This window comes from Falco peregrinus, chromosome 13 (assembly GCF_023634155.1).
Source record: "Falco peregrinus isolate bFalPer1 chromosome 13, bFalPer1.pri, whole genome shotgun sequence".
NCBI classification, from domain to species: domain Eukaryota; kingdom Metazoa; phylum Chordata; class Aves; order Falconiformes; family Falconidae; genus Falco; species Falco peregrinus.
The window spans coordinates 4730192-4744910 of NC_073733.1; the positions used below are offsets into that span (position 1 = coordinate 4730192).

Genomic DNA, 14719 nt, shown 5'->3' on the forward strand with positions numbered 1-14719 from the left:
AGTAATGCTAACTATCTTCATCTGTTCTTCACAGTTGGAAAAAACCCCTTGAGATCATCAAGTCCAACCATTACCCCTGCACTGCCAAGGCCACCACTAAACCCTGTCACTAAGCTCCACATCTACACACCTTTTAAACACCTCCAGGGATGGTGACTCCACCACCTCCCTGGGCAGCCTGACCCAGGGCTTGACCACCTTTTCTGTGAAGAAGTTTTTCCTAATGTCCAATCTAAACCTCCCCTGGTGTCACCTGAGGTCATTTCCTCTTGTCCTGTTGCTCGTTATCTGGGAGAAGAGACCGACCCCCCCCCCCGCCTACACCCCCCTGTCAGGGAGCTGTAGGGAACAATAAGGTCCCCTCTGAGCCACCTCTCCTCCAGGCTACACCCCCCAGCTCCCCCAGCTGTTCCTGAGTTAAGACTTGTTCTCCAGCCCCTTCCCCAGCCCTGGACACGCTCCAGCACCTCAATGTCCCTCCTGCCCTGAGGGGCCCAAACTGAACCCAGGATTTGAGGTGCAGTCTCATCAGCGCTGAGCGCAGGGTGATGGTCACTGCCCAGCTCCTGCTGGCCACGTTTTGGTGACAAGCCAGGGTGCTGTTGGCCACCTTGGCCACCTGGGAATTTTTTTTGTGAGGGTCTTCCATGGAAGCAAGTGGAACATGGGGTCCTCTCTTTGCAGGAAACTGAAGCAAAGCTGGTGATGTGCAAAAGCCCATGCTGGTAAATCTGGGCTGCTGCCACCCTGCCGGCTACGGTGCACTGTGCTCCCTCAGCACAGCCCGAACCCAAACCTCCCTGCTCCTCACCCACCCTTGCGAGGTGACACACTGCTGAAACCACAACCCCAAGGCACCAACCAAACCAGGTCTTCCAAGAAAACCCAGGAAGCTTTTTTCAAAGCCAGCGGAAGACTGAAATTTGTGTAATTTTTTTGTTCCTTTCTTAAGCAGTACGGCTGAGGATTTAATCCTGCCCGTTTTTCAGCTGGCAGTACAGAGTCTGGGGTCCGCAGGCCAGACAGCACGCAGCTTTACTGCTGTGAGAAAAGCTAAAGGTCATGCTCTATTTTAATTTTAACCTTAACAGAAATCATGTATGTATACAGGTAAGTCAAAATTAATTTCCTCATAAATTGCTGCATCCTATCAGGAATTAACTGTGCAGCATTTTGACTTCCTTTCAGCCATCAGCCATGAGGTTTTATCTTGGCATACATTCCTCCACTATTACACTCTTATTTGGTCTAAGAACTGGTCATTTCATTTTAAGGAACAATGACGACTTCAAAACATGAAAAATGCATTAGTTTACTACAAGTATCTGTGCATAAACATACTTTCAGGCATGTATTTGGTAATAAATAACTATGGCATTGCTCTAACTAGTGACACTTCTGGAAAGGCTCTGATCTGAGTTTGAAGGCTCCCCTGCCTGCAGATAGAGTTGAAATGGTTTTCGTAAAAACTCCCCAACCGGAGAAACGTGCCACTGAAAAATTCCTGCCATTCAGAGATACAGCTCAAAGAGTTCAAAAACCATACGGGAACTTTCAAGCACCGTTGTTCTGAACGGGCTACATGTCACTTCTGAGGTTCTCCCACCGACATAACCTAAGCTACGGGACACGGGGATACGCTCCAGCGACACTCGGGGAAGTGGCCCTCAGCAGAACCAGCTCGTGCTGATGTTTCTGGAACCTTGTCTCATGGGAGACAAAACATGGGACAGGTTAGAACCACAGTGGTACCAGATCTTATATGCACCTTACCCTGAGAGGATTTTCATTAAGGTAAGGAGGTTCTCCTTCCACCATTTCTATTGCCATGATCCCAAGTGACCAGATGTCCACTTTGGGGCCGTACGCTTTTCTTGTCACCACCTCTGGTGCCATCCAGTAAGGAGTCCCAACCATTGTGCTCCGTTTACTCTGCTCAGGGGTGATCTGAGCACAGAAGCCAAAATCAGCTGAGGAGAAAAACAAGTGTTGTTAAAGCCAGCTTGAATTGTAGAACCAAGCAAAAAAAAAAAAAAATTCCCACTACGTGCCTGTGAAAGCGTTGTTGAATCTATCTGGAAACGTGGCCACGCTCTGTTTACTCAGTGCTGTAGCCAAGGAAATCCTGAATTGGCCACTTAAAAACCCCTCAAGTTTCATGCAGTGGCTTTTATTCACTTGAAGCTTTAGACTGCAACTTCCTCTCTCCGGAAGGGACGCAGACAAACCAAAGCCAACTCTTTACACCTTTTCCTTTTTACACCTCTCTGCACGCTGGTACTGTGCTCTTAGCTCGTAGCAGTGGTCAGTGCGCTAGCACAGGCATCGCTTTTGGGTAACTGGCAGTCAGTCAAAAGCAGCACCAACGCCACGTCCTGGGAACCCTGCGCCCGACCAAGAATACCTACTCAATTTGACAGATCCGTCCATTCCGAGAAGAATATTGTCACTTTTGATGTCTCTGTGAATCACTTGGTTTGAATGAAGGAAATCCAGCGCTTGCAGGCACTGGTAGATAAAAAAGAAACACGAGGGTAAAAATTAATGACCTGATTTCATCACACAAGAAAGGAAATGGCTCTAAAAGATTTAATTTCTAGATGAATTGTGAGTAATGGCAGAATATTGTGCTGTCAAGAGGAATGACTTGCTGCTTCAACTATTAGAGTAATAACTTTCTAAACGAAGGCATATTAGCTTCTGAAAGAGAAATGTCACTTATTGTTACAGACTATCCCCTGAAAGCACAGACAGAATGACTGCTGCTGCAATGAATGTGCTATCTCCATCCACATGAAACACCATTGTTTGCCAAAAAGTCCCTTCCTTCCGTACAAAGTGGATCACTTTCAGGTGGGAGGTTGCATGACAAAGATTTTATTGTTAGGTTCTACAGCAGATTTGAAAGTAGCATGTTAGTCATTTTTCAGAAGCAAACACCATTTTGGGTGGAACTCTATCCTTCTAAGCTGAGAGCTGTGATAAATTAGCCTCTGTTTTTCTTTGTTATTATTTTAAAATAATTCTGCAACCAGCATGTTTGCTTTTACAGGCAAGGAATGCAGTATAGACATGCTCCAGGCAAAGGTTTAAAGAGGCAAAGTTGGGAATAGTAAAAATAAAAAAAAAATATATAAACAAATAAAAAAGAAATACAGTAACAGTATATAAGAATATAACTACAGGGTACAATAAGTGCAGTGATACCGGCAGGCAGTCCACTTCAGATGCTTTCTTCTCCGTATTATAAAAACAACACAGAAACAGCTCTGAACATGAAATCACTCACGTTCTTACCACCTGTTCAGAAGTACCATCCCGTCCCAAGTCATCAGAAGCCCATGTGGGACCCCTTACCTCCCTGCAGACAGCAGCTATCTGTCCTTCATCCATACATGTCTCCGTAACGACATCGGTTAAAGAGCCTCCAGCCAAGTATTCCATAACCACCCAGAGCTCATCACCAACTAGGTAGCTGAAAGAAGAAAACAATGGCATTAAGATGAACGTGCATAGCTAAATTACCTTATGGAAAAGACTACAGTTGATTTTTGTTTCCAGGTCAATTTAAATGAAGACAGAATAAAACAAATAGACATTCCTTGGCTATTACAGTACTTAGAATCTGTGCAGTCTAAATGAGAAAGGCACACAAGTGAAAAATTAGACATCTTAGATGGCAAGCAACTGAAAAATGCAGTTGAGTAACAGCAAAGATAAATCTTGAACCAGGACCTATAACATCATCTGGTTCATCATCACAACACATAAATTCAGTTACTAACTCCAGGAACAAGGCCACACAGCTTTCAGTTGTCCATGGTACAAGGGTGTGTACCACTGAGGACAGAAATTGGTCAACAGTTTGGAAAATCTTACATAAAATACATTCAGAAATAGGAAAAAAAAATAAAAACTGGCAAATTATGTATTTCTGGAAACAAGAACCTAGTCTTCCTGGCATCCACAGCAGTGGAAAATTGTGGGAACAGCCCAAGGGAAATAATTTCTATGATGATTTATCAGGACTTATCACAAGACACAGAAAATATGATCAACTTCAAAAAACAAACCAAAACCCAACCAAACAACATGGAGGTAGTGAACTTACAGGCTGTTGTTTTAGTAAGATATAGCTGATCCAGCTTTTGAAAACAGTCTTCAAACTATGTATGCCAGAAAAGATTATTGCAGACAAAAAGTAATCTCCTCCCATGCATTGTATATGAGTAGATAAATAATAAAGAGGTCAATTTGCTGCCAGTGACCAAAGTTTTCTTTTATTCTTTAGTTTGCAGCATATAAATGAACATGGTTAATACCTGAAATACTTACCTGTCTAAGTAGTTAACAATATTGGGGTTCTTATTTTCCCTCATGACCAGGATTTCATTAATAATTAGTTCCTTTTTGGGCTGTTGTTGGAGATTCATTTGCTTTATGGCCACCTAAAATGACATTGAAACCCATTAACTTGAGCAGTCTGTTGCACAAGATCAGAATGAACAGGGAGTGAGTGGTTTTGGAACGACACAGCAGAGCTGTGCCAAAGTGTCTTGTTATTAGACATATGAGTAACTTATATTACATATTATATAATATAAGAGTAACATATTACATATATTAAATTAGTAACTTATATTACAACACCCTATTCCTCTGCTAGCTTGGATGCTAGTTACAGGACACAGAGCCATATACATTTTGCCTTGTAAAATCCGTAAAAATGGTCTTTAAACTATCAACCACAAATCTCTAACACCGCTCTCTAGATGCATGTTCTTCTCAAATGGCCTTCGTTTATCACCACTATTATTATTCATGCACATTTTGCAAGCAGGAAGTGATTGTGTTACTGTGAAAATATATAAAAATATACTGATCATTGTTACAGCAACTGCTGATACTCACTTGATTGCGTAAGAACAGACATATGTACATTACATATAAAATGCCATACTAAAAAGATAGCTAAGGTTACCAAAAAACCCACAACCAACGATCCTAGCACCTCCTAATTTCCTGAATTTTGATTTAGCAACCCTAAATAAAATTCTTTAACAGTTTAAATTTGCAATTATTTTCTGGGTTTAAAAAGAATAATCAATTCTGTGGTATTTTATGGATACACCCAGGGTTATAAGCAGAGCTTGGGGCTTTTAGATCCCTTATAGACCTCTATTTAAGAGCAGTTACAAAGCGCAGCACTGCAGGTGGATGAGAAACTACCAGTACGATTCAGATGTATTTTCTGACAGCCAGAAACGATAAATCAGAAATCTTAAGCTGCGGCCCCAAAGAGCAACAGGATTCTCCAAGACACCACCTTGTCCATTTATCACTAATACGGTCCCCCTTGCTATGAACCGTTGTAGCCATCCTGCCTCCTCCTGCCTCCTCTGCCCTGTCCCATCTCCCCCCAGGCAGCCACGGTGTCCCCTTGAGCTTTTCATCCCGGCCTCCTTGCTGAGCCCTCTCCTGCCACCCAGCTCGGCTCCAGCCAAGGACTCCTACAAATCCACCTTTCCTCGAGGTCCCAGAAGAGCCCCACTGCCCGACACGCACCGTGGTCCTGTGGCTATTTAAAGGTGCCTCTCGCTCCCTCCACACGCAGTTTGGCCAGTTCCCCCCGCCTGGTCCCACTCCTGACGTGGCACGCCAGAGACCACCCCTCCGCTCTCACTCCTCGTCTCCTAGCCAGGCTCTTCAGACAGGGTTTGTATACATTCAAAAACTCTGGCTTGGAAAAGGAAACGAATGTTAAGATGCCACTTTAAGTCGACCACTACAGGGGCCGTCAGAGCTAACGCTGCTTTCCTCCAGGATTTGTTTCTCACACCCCTGGCTCCTGCTTCCCTGGGACCAGTTCACGGGCTGTAACGGGCCATTGCTGACACCGGTCCTAAACACGACTGTTATCGTTTAGCCCTCTGCTCTCGATACACACCTTCTCACTCATCAGTGTGTGTGTGTCAACCAGCTTCAGCAGGACTAAACCACAAAACCGCATCCTAAACATGAACTCTCCTTAATTAAGTCTTTCATGATACTTTGAAGATCAAACGCATGATGGAAAAAATGCTAAACAGTATTACTGTCTGAACCTGAGATTAAGGCAAATTGGGACTGAATGATGGCAGCCTCCATCAGCTAGTTGATGCATTAATATATTTAATAATTAAGACAGAGCTAGTGTATCCTTCTCTGAAAGATACTGCTTCCCTCCTTGCATTCTTTCTGGTCGTTAATAAATTAATGTCCAAAAATTAAGCAACGTGTTGAAGCTGTTCATTCCTCCCTGCCACAGGGACATTTGTGACCACCCCCAGGGTTCTCCGGAGCCCTCTCATTACTACTTTATTATTTATTAATAAATTAATATTTATTTTATTTTTTATAATTTATATATTTAATATAATTAAAATACTAATAGTAATGTATTAAATAATACATTGTTACTCAGACCTATAAATTTTAACAATTTGTTTTGCTAACTAATCTATGGCCAGGTCTACAGGTCAATTTTTATGCTGTAAATTAAAGAGTTAAATTGTATAGAGAGACCAATATTCTCTGCAATAGCACAACTTCACGCCCACTGGGAAGCAGAGATGTAACTATTTCTAAACCCATACATTTACAACGGCAATAAAAATTGTATAGGTTTTAGCCAGCCCAAAAGCTTGCCGAGATTTCTTTACAGATTTCTCTCCATTAAAATACCCATTCTGGGATGATGGAACATAGCACCAGGCTGGACCAATGACACTGTGGAGAGCACAGACTTGTCCTGCAGACAGAGTAAGTAAAAAAAATAATTTTCTTACAATTGGACTTAAAAGCTATGGGTGAAGCACCAGCCCAAGCACAGAGACCAGCAAGGCTCTTACTGATTCCGGGGGGACGAGGACCTCCCCTCAGGAATTCGCAGGCACCTTTTCAGGCATTAATCAACACCTCAGTGTAATGGTTACTGGAAAGCAGAGGGCCACAGTAAGTGTTCAGTTACTGAGGCACAGAACCACATCGCCCCTGAAGAGCTTTCATGGAAAAGCTGAAGACAGTAGGTGATGTATTTGCCAGCTGACAGTAGTCTGTGCTGAGGAACAGCCTCACTAGAAGATAGATCTTACAGGCTGACACTGGTCTGCGCTTCAAAGGAACAGCCTTTACAGTAAAGATCTACTTGATCTTTACTGTAATCTTTACTTCTTGAGTAAAGAATCCAAAAGACCCCTCCCCAGTTCACACCAGAAGGGAAAGCACTGAGTCCCTGCCAGATCTGCTGGGACTCTTGACACTTACCTCCTGCCCTGTAGCAATGTCGATGGCTGTATACACAGTTCCCGAGGCCCTAGAAACAAAACAGCAGCAAAGAAATGAGAAGCAGCTTAGTCCCTGTACACGAAAGCCAGCCCAGATAGATCTCTGCTGCCTGCAGTGTCTGTAGAACACTTCTGTTCCCCCGGTCCTTCAGCCCGCAGCGCAGCAGCCCACCAGCCCTCTGCCATGCAGGGCATCCAAGATAAGACTTATGTCCAACATGAAGAAAAAGGGCTGGTGCAAAACTCAAATGTACATACTAAATTATCTTAGTTCAAAACTTAAGGGGGGGGCGTCTGCAAAAACTGGAAAATAATATATTTAATTCTTCTCCCATTTTCTCCAGTTTTGCTTCGTTGATTTTTGGTTGGGTTTTTTCCCCTTTTGTGTGCATGCGTGTGCTTTCCCCAGGGAACGTAACATACAGTCTAGCTGCGCCTTCTCAGACCTCTTATTTGAGTCTATCTGTAAAACTCGAGCAACACCACCCAGCCCTTCTGAGAACCTGAACACGTGTGACAGCCAGTCGAGGAAAGAATCTAGCCACAGCTTTCTCCGGCACGCAAGGAAACTGTTCTCCAGCCAGCCCGGCAGGTCCCAGCTAAGGCAGGTTAAAGGCAGATACTTTGTTTCACACACAAACGGAGAACTACTCAAAACAGAGAGTCCTTAAGCAGCTTCTTTGTCTGCCAAGAGCTGTCAGCAGCTCTTCCCTTAGGTGTGCCACACGCGTGAAGGACCCTTCGTGGTGTCTGTGTCTGGCTTCTGTGGCAGACACAGGTGCTGTTGCAGAGCCACCAGAACTAAGTGGCACGCTCACCTGCAGACCAGGCAGCCTGGGACTTGGTTTGCCACCTGCCTCTCGTTAGAAGAGGTTATTTCCCTGTAATGACGTGAAGGGCTGGAAAGGCCACGATCAGAGGAAATCCCTTTGGGTTTCGAACCAACTGCAGGCTTGTAAACCCTCATGGGGCTTCTTTCTGACCACAGGCTTACACTGCCAGCGCTGGCAGCGAGGCAAGGGACAGGCAGGTTGGGAATTCTGAGAGACGGGAACGTGCATCCAGCAAGTGTCCCACTGACTGAAAAAGCCATAATCGGTTTGCTCGTTTTTACGTGATCCCCCGGCTTGTTTGTTTACCTGCAGGCTGAAATATTTCTGAAGCATTTTAATTCAACAGGCACCAGAGACCGTATGTCTGTGTTGGGAACAATGTTCTCATTGGGCACGCTATGTATTCTTTTAATATAAATGCAAATACATTTTCCTATGACTAATTGTCCAGATTAATCCAATTTGTTTGCATAAAAAGCCAACACCATTTATTCAGACTTGCTAATACCGTGCTGTATCTCCTCAGCAAAGTCCTATCAGGGTTTATTTTAAAACGGGTATTTCAATTAGGATGCTTCTGGTATGCTCCAGGCCATCTGTGAAGAGTTCAGATAAAGGTGAGTAATTTAAATAAAGCTGTGAATGAATTGCAAGGGCTCTGCGATTCTGCATTACAAACTTTTACTTCTAAGCCACTATAATTTCTGATCTGTATCGAACTTTTAAAGGCTTCTGTAATATCTTAGTTTTAACGCAGTTAGGCAAGTACCAGGGCCCACAATTAGATCTGTGTCACTGTGATGCAGAGCAGTACAAGTTAAAAAAGAAAAACCAACCTGAACCCAGGCTGCTCATAGCTCCATAATAATTTGTCTTTCTCGCAAGAGCTAACACTGTTTGAGCAAACACAGCCTCTTTGTCAAGCACCAGGTAACTACATTTCCTTCGGTGTCAGCAGCATTTTCAGTCCTTAGCTGGAGAAAGATGACAAGCCAGAGACTCGGCACTGAAGCTGACCTGTTCCTCAGCACAGGCCTGCTGGCTGCCGCTCACTGCAAAGTGGCTGTACAGCCATCCCACTGTTTCTTAACTTACCAGCCGCGTGAAGCCACCAAGTGCTACGTGCCAGCCAAGTTGCTTTTCCCCAAGTAAGAAGTTGCTTTCTACCTGCAGTTCTCTGGGCAGCCACCTCTCCTGCTGCCTTGCAGTGCTCTCGTTAGCAGCTACTAAAAACCTACTGGCTTCCACCGCTGCCAGTGCCTTTGGCATAACTGTACCCGACTCACTGCAAGGGCAGGCAGCTCAGGAGCTGGCACCTGCATCAACTAAGCACATCAGCAGCATCCAAGGCAGTGCACCTCAGCCCGGCCCTGCTGCAGACAGACACGCTAACCCCAGCCATGCAGCAGTCCGGTCCCTCCTCCTCATCCTGTTTCATTACCTTTGTGATGATTTTTTTTTTCTTTAGGGTCTTTCCCCATCACTGTAAATTGACCACCAGCATTACAGTCATGAGCTGGTTACGGCAGCACACGCGCTCCTCTGTAAGAAGGGCGTGCAATCTTCAGGCTGTACTAAAAGCTGGAGGAAATCAATCTAGATACCCTTTCAGGCCAGAAATTAGCCACTTGTCTTTCCACCAGTTGTTGAGGCACCTCTGTACAAGCTCACTCCTAGGACTGTCAAAATAAAAGATTGTGAGGGTGATGGTCATAGACTCATGGTGACAGCAATAATCTGCTTCACACACATGTTTATTCTGACTCTCACTTCTTCAGTTGACACTTATCTTAGGGGAGACTGGCACAGCTCTAAGTGTCCACCGATACTTTACGAATGACAATAAGAACCAAATCTTCGGGTAGAAAGCAAGCTGGAATCTGAGAAAGGGTTTTTACAGAATGAATGGAGCAGGAACACGGTCCCACAAGCGCCCTACCAAACAAAATACATCTGCGATAAAGCCTGCCGGAGAAAAGAGCACGAGTGTGTCTGGCTTTCCGCCGTATATGTCAGTTCTAGGTCAGCAACATGCTACCCCGAGTTCAAACCTCACAAGCAGTTCAGGCAGAGAAGTATCTCCTGATGTCAGTAAACAGCTCCTGTCATACACCGACAGCAGCGGGATCCTGGTGTTGCACAAACAGCACTAGCCCTCCAGGAATTACAACGCAGCCAAGGAAACTTGTGCCAAGCAGGGAATCCATCCGTATTTAAAATGCAAGTCAAACACCTAATTTTGATCTAATTTCTTTTGCTCTTGCCTCCTCACATAGGAAATATTTCAAATCAATCCTAATGCAAGCAAAGTTTGGTTTCAAAAGGGAATAGCTTGGTTGATTATTTTCAGTAAACGCCTACAACCTGCAGGATCCACAAGTGCTCTGCCATCAGGTAGGCAATGAAGTACTTTGTGATCCACTGCATTTGTTACTAAATTTTTGGGGTTTAACTACCTCTGCTAGAAAAGAGAGTTTATCATCCAACCTTAGGTTTCAGTTTCTAAACTATGTGGTTATAATCCTGATTACTGAGTATTTTTTTTTAAGCAAAAATATTTGAAAGAAATGTTATTGAGAACTGTTATTTATCTGACAACTATCAGGTGTTAAATTGCTCTTTTAGGCAACAAAGATTTTTCTCCTTTCTGTAGTGTAGCCATATTATTTTGAAACATACAAAAATGATTCCTCATAAGAAAACAAGCAAACATGCCACACACTGGAGGGACAGTAGATCTTCCAGATCCTGCTCCCTGCTGCAGGCAAGATATTGCCAGCATGAAGTTGTCTTTGATAATGCCTTCTTACCAAAGTCGTAAATTCTGATCAATACTGAGAGACAGGAGAATCTAAACTCAGTGTCTGAACATGTCTGAAGCTTGCCCAACTTCACACTTGATATTACAACAGCAAAATACCTGGCCCATGTTTTTGTACAAGCAACTGTGATTAGACTTACCCTTGACCAATTTTTTCAAATCGAGTGTATTTCTTCTTAGGGTCTCCCACACTCACAATGCTCCCTGAAAAAAACAAAGTGAAAGATGCTCACTTAAAAACAGAGGTACCACCTTCCAGCAGGTCAGAAATGCAGCCCCATGGTCTGGGGTTGTGAACTGTTTGTAGTCAGTTGGGTAACACCCCACAGGCAGCTCTGTAGCACAGCCAGCCTCCACGAAGACTGGTTTTCTACAGTCCTTTGGAGAGTTACCTTGACAGGAAACGAAGAACATGGAGAAACATTCACAGGAGACAGATATTAGAAAAGAACAAGTACCAATGCAAGTAAGTGTTTGTTGTCTATAAACATTAATGAGAGCTGGAACAACATAGCCTTTGTTTTCTTAGGAAAAATAACTCTGTGTGATTCAACATAACGTTCAATACTTCCGAAGATGAAATGCACCTTGGGTTCTGGAATCAATTTTTATGAATACGTGCCATTTTCAGAACAGGAAGAATATTGCAAAGTGTTTCCAGAAGGGGATTTCTCAATCTCTCAGCTGTTTGCCAAAAGAAGACCTTTATGTTTTTCAAGAACAGCATCTCATGTTCTAATCAATAATTATGGGGCTCTAAGAACTATGACCCCCCGTAATTTATTACCAGGCTGAGCTCTGAAGACCTTGCTTGTGCCATTTTTAAGGACCACACTGCCTGTCTTCAACCTGACCCGGACCAGTTACTAGCATTTGACTTGTGCTCTCAACACTGCACAGATGCTGATCTTCACAAACAAGCAGGGCCACGATGGGCAACAAGAGCGATACTCCTCAGGCAGAAGCCTCACACAGGCAGCTGCACAAATGAGATGCTGATAATTTCATGGGTACAGGTGATGGGACTGAGCAGCCAGGCCAGCCAGGCTGCGCTGCAGCAGTGGGAAGGCTGGGCCAGCGGCCGGCACAGGGCATGGGACAGTCCGACTCCATCAGCCACTGTGGAGCTCATGTGCCAGTGGAAGGTGAAAATTAAAGCATGCGCTGCTTGATGGCTTCTTGCCCACTCAGAGGTGTAGGCAGTGTGAAGGGGAAGGAAAGAAAGCAGTAATCAGGACACTGTGCTTGCATGGAATGAAAGAGCCAAAAACTGATAAACTCAAAACAAATCCAAAGGAATAATTAAAAAAAAAGTATTGTTTTTTCTGGTCCGGTAGTTTCCTAGATAAAATACAAACAATGACGTTTAAGGTGATGGCTCAATGCAAATGACTTCTGAAGATTTAACTTGGAACGTACATCACAAACACGTTAAGAAGATTAGTTCAGGAGGAAAGGCTTCCAATGTTTTGCAGCATGTTTTATTTGACTGATCTGGCAATATTCCTGTATCACAAATACAAACATGTACTTATTTGTTCATCTGTGCATCCAAAACAAGAGTAGGTGATGCACCACTCACTGTAAGTAGTAACAAGCATCTCTCCCCTGTCCAGGCCATGTCTCTGGAGCAAAAGGCTTTAGCATCCAAACGGGCATCTGACTGGATGCCTAGCCAGGCATCCTGCCTGCCAGCATGGCAAGAAAACGGGGCATCAACACCATCTGGTACACTCCCTGCTACAACAACGTTGCTGGCCTTGGCAAAATCGCTAATGGGAGCTGCAGGAGAAGAGGTTTCCTTCGCCCCACAGTACAACACCCCCACCCCCCCCCCCCCCCGGCCCGGACTCCAGTGCCCACTGCTGATGGCAGTGCGAGCGCCTGCCCGCTGGCTGAGGATGCTACAGTCTCGAGTAGCCTGAAGCTGTCCTGCCCTGCTGTGCCAGCCTGCAAGGGTTACAGTAACTGGACTGTCTGAGTCCGAGCCAAGGACATAATGCTTTCATGACCTGGTTAACTTTTCATAGTTTCGTCTCAATGAAACACATCCCGTAAGACAAAGCTTTCATTTTGCTTCTCTGTAGCGGGTCTCCACTAAAAGATAACTCTTCAGTCAAGAAGAACATGACCGGAGGACTCCGGGACTCCTTTTTAACTGACTGGAAGAAGGGATGCGAGACGAGAAAGCATACCCCCTTGCTCACACTGCTGAGCTTAACCGTCCCCCAGACAGGGATCCCCCTGAGACTCTGCAGTACCACACCAAACGCGGCCGTAATCCTGCTCTGGGCTGGGTACAGGGAAAACGCTGTGCCGTCGGTGTCTGGCTAGGTGCTATTTTCAGCCAGTTAATGGAACCATGTATCTATCACAACAGATATCAGAAGTTCATAGAAGTTCACAAGAAAAAGACTGCGTAATAAATATTTTGAAAAAGATTCTTCCCAATTTGGCAGAGATTTTGCAGTTCAGATTTCTGGAGTTTTCCCTCAAAACATGAGTAGCTGTTTTCACAAGTTTGTGTTTGAGGCTGGTTTCCTGTGCTTAAGCCAATGCACATCAAATATGACAGCACTAAAATCAACAAAGTCACTGGTACGTGCCTCCAGTTCAGAGGGGCACTCCCTACTCCAGACAGAAGATAAACCTATCAGCAATTTGATGTCTTTAAGCACTTTCCTTTATTGAGTCCTAAATTAAGTGGCTAAGAAAGCAGAACTGGGCCACTTCTGTTTTGTAATTACAGTGGAACATATTCGTGATTTCATTACAGACAGAATTTTGTTTGATCTTATCTCAATATTACAGGCTTTACTCCCTAGTAAAACTTGCAATGAAAGTGGCTCTAAAAAACCCCAAGTTATTTCAAACCAAAAAGAACTATGAAAGCAATCTAAAATAAAAGAGGGCAGAGGACATCTTCCAAAAGTAGCATAAAATCACTTGTGGGGGAAGTAGGCAAGATGGAGACGTCATACAAGTTAAAACAAAACAAAACAGTAAAAAAACAACCACGACATTCTTAAATATAATTACCCCAGGTCTATAACAGAAAAGCATCATCCCCTGTTTTCACATAGCTTCAAGAAAGCACAAAAAGATTTTCACTGTCCACATCACAATTTGCCCAAGGCAGACCTTCAGACCTTGCTCACTTGGTATCAAATTCTTAAGAAAGAAAAAGCATGAAAGCATGTAATATTTCAAAGATATTACACACAATAACTCAAGGGCTCAGCCCTCCATCTGGCATACGCAGAAGCGTGAAGGAACGACACGTGTACTTACGTTCATGTATGCAGGGTACCTACCGATCTCATGGCGAAAGCCTGCCTCAAACATTTAGCCTCAGCTGAAGAAGCTACAATTCCTCCCTTTACAGGCTTACATACCTGCAGGTAACTAACTGCCTGCTCTGGAGTTTATTTCAGTGTGCTCTCAGCTAAAGCTACTGAACTTACCCCTTGGACAGACCCTAACGCCACTGGCATACAGCTCCTTATAGTTCTGTCAACCTGCTGAGGGTGCAAAAAACTCTACACAGGCAGCTGAAATCTCTCAGCTAAGGAAGGCTTGAGCCTCTGCAGTCACACCAGCCATCAGCGGCAGGGCAGGTACGACAAAAAGGTTGGTGTAGCACAACAATGAGCACCGACAACCACTGTGAAGAAGCCACAGGCAGACTGCACCCCTTCACAAACAGCTGCCCCATTAAAGACGGACCATTATTGACTTTG

At 44.2% G+C, this 14719-nt stretch overlaps 1 protein-coding gene across 4 annotated transcripts in view; it reads right to left on the reverse strand.

The window, feature by feature from the left end:
- Positions 1-14719, reverse strand: part of PAK3 (p21 (RAC1) activated kinase 3) — a 198896-nt gene that overhangs the window by 5525 nt on the left and 178652 nt on the right. For all 4 annotated transcript variants that reach the window (XM_055817910.1, XM_005238245.4, XM_055817909.1 and 1 more), the window contains exons 8-13: positions 11120-11183; positions 7306-7354; positions 4336-4448; positions 3358-3475; positions 2409-2508; positions 1774-1970 (exon numbers count right to left, since the gene is read on the reverse strand). In XM_055817910.1, the coding sequence (XP_055673885.1) occupies positions 1774-1970; positions 2409-2508; positions 3358-3475; positions 4336-4448; positions 7306-7354; positions 11120-11183 (641 nt within the window). The remainder of the gene's footprint in view (positions 1-1773; positions 1971-2408; positions 2509-3357; positions 3476-4335; positions 4449-7305; positions 7355-11119; positions 11184-14719) is intronic.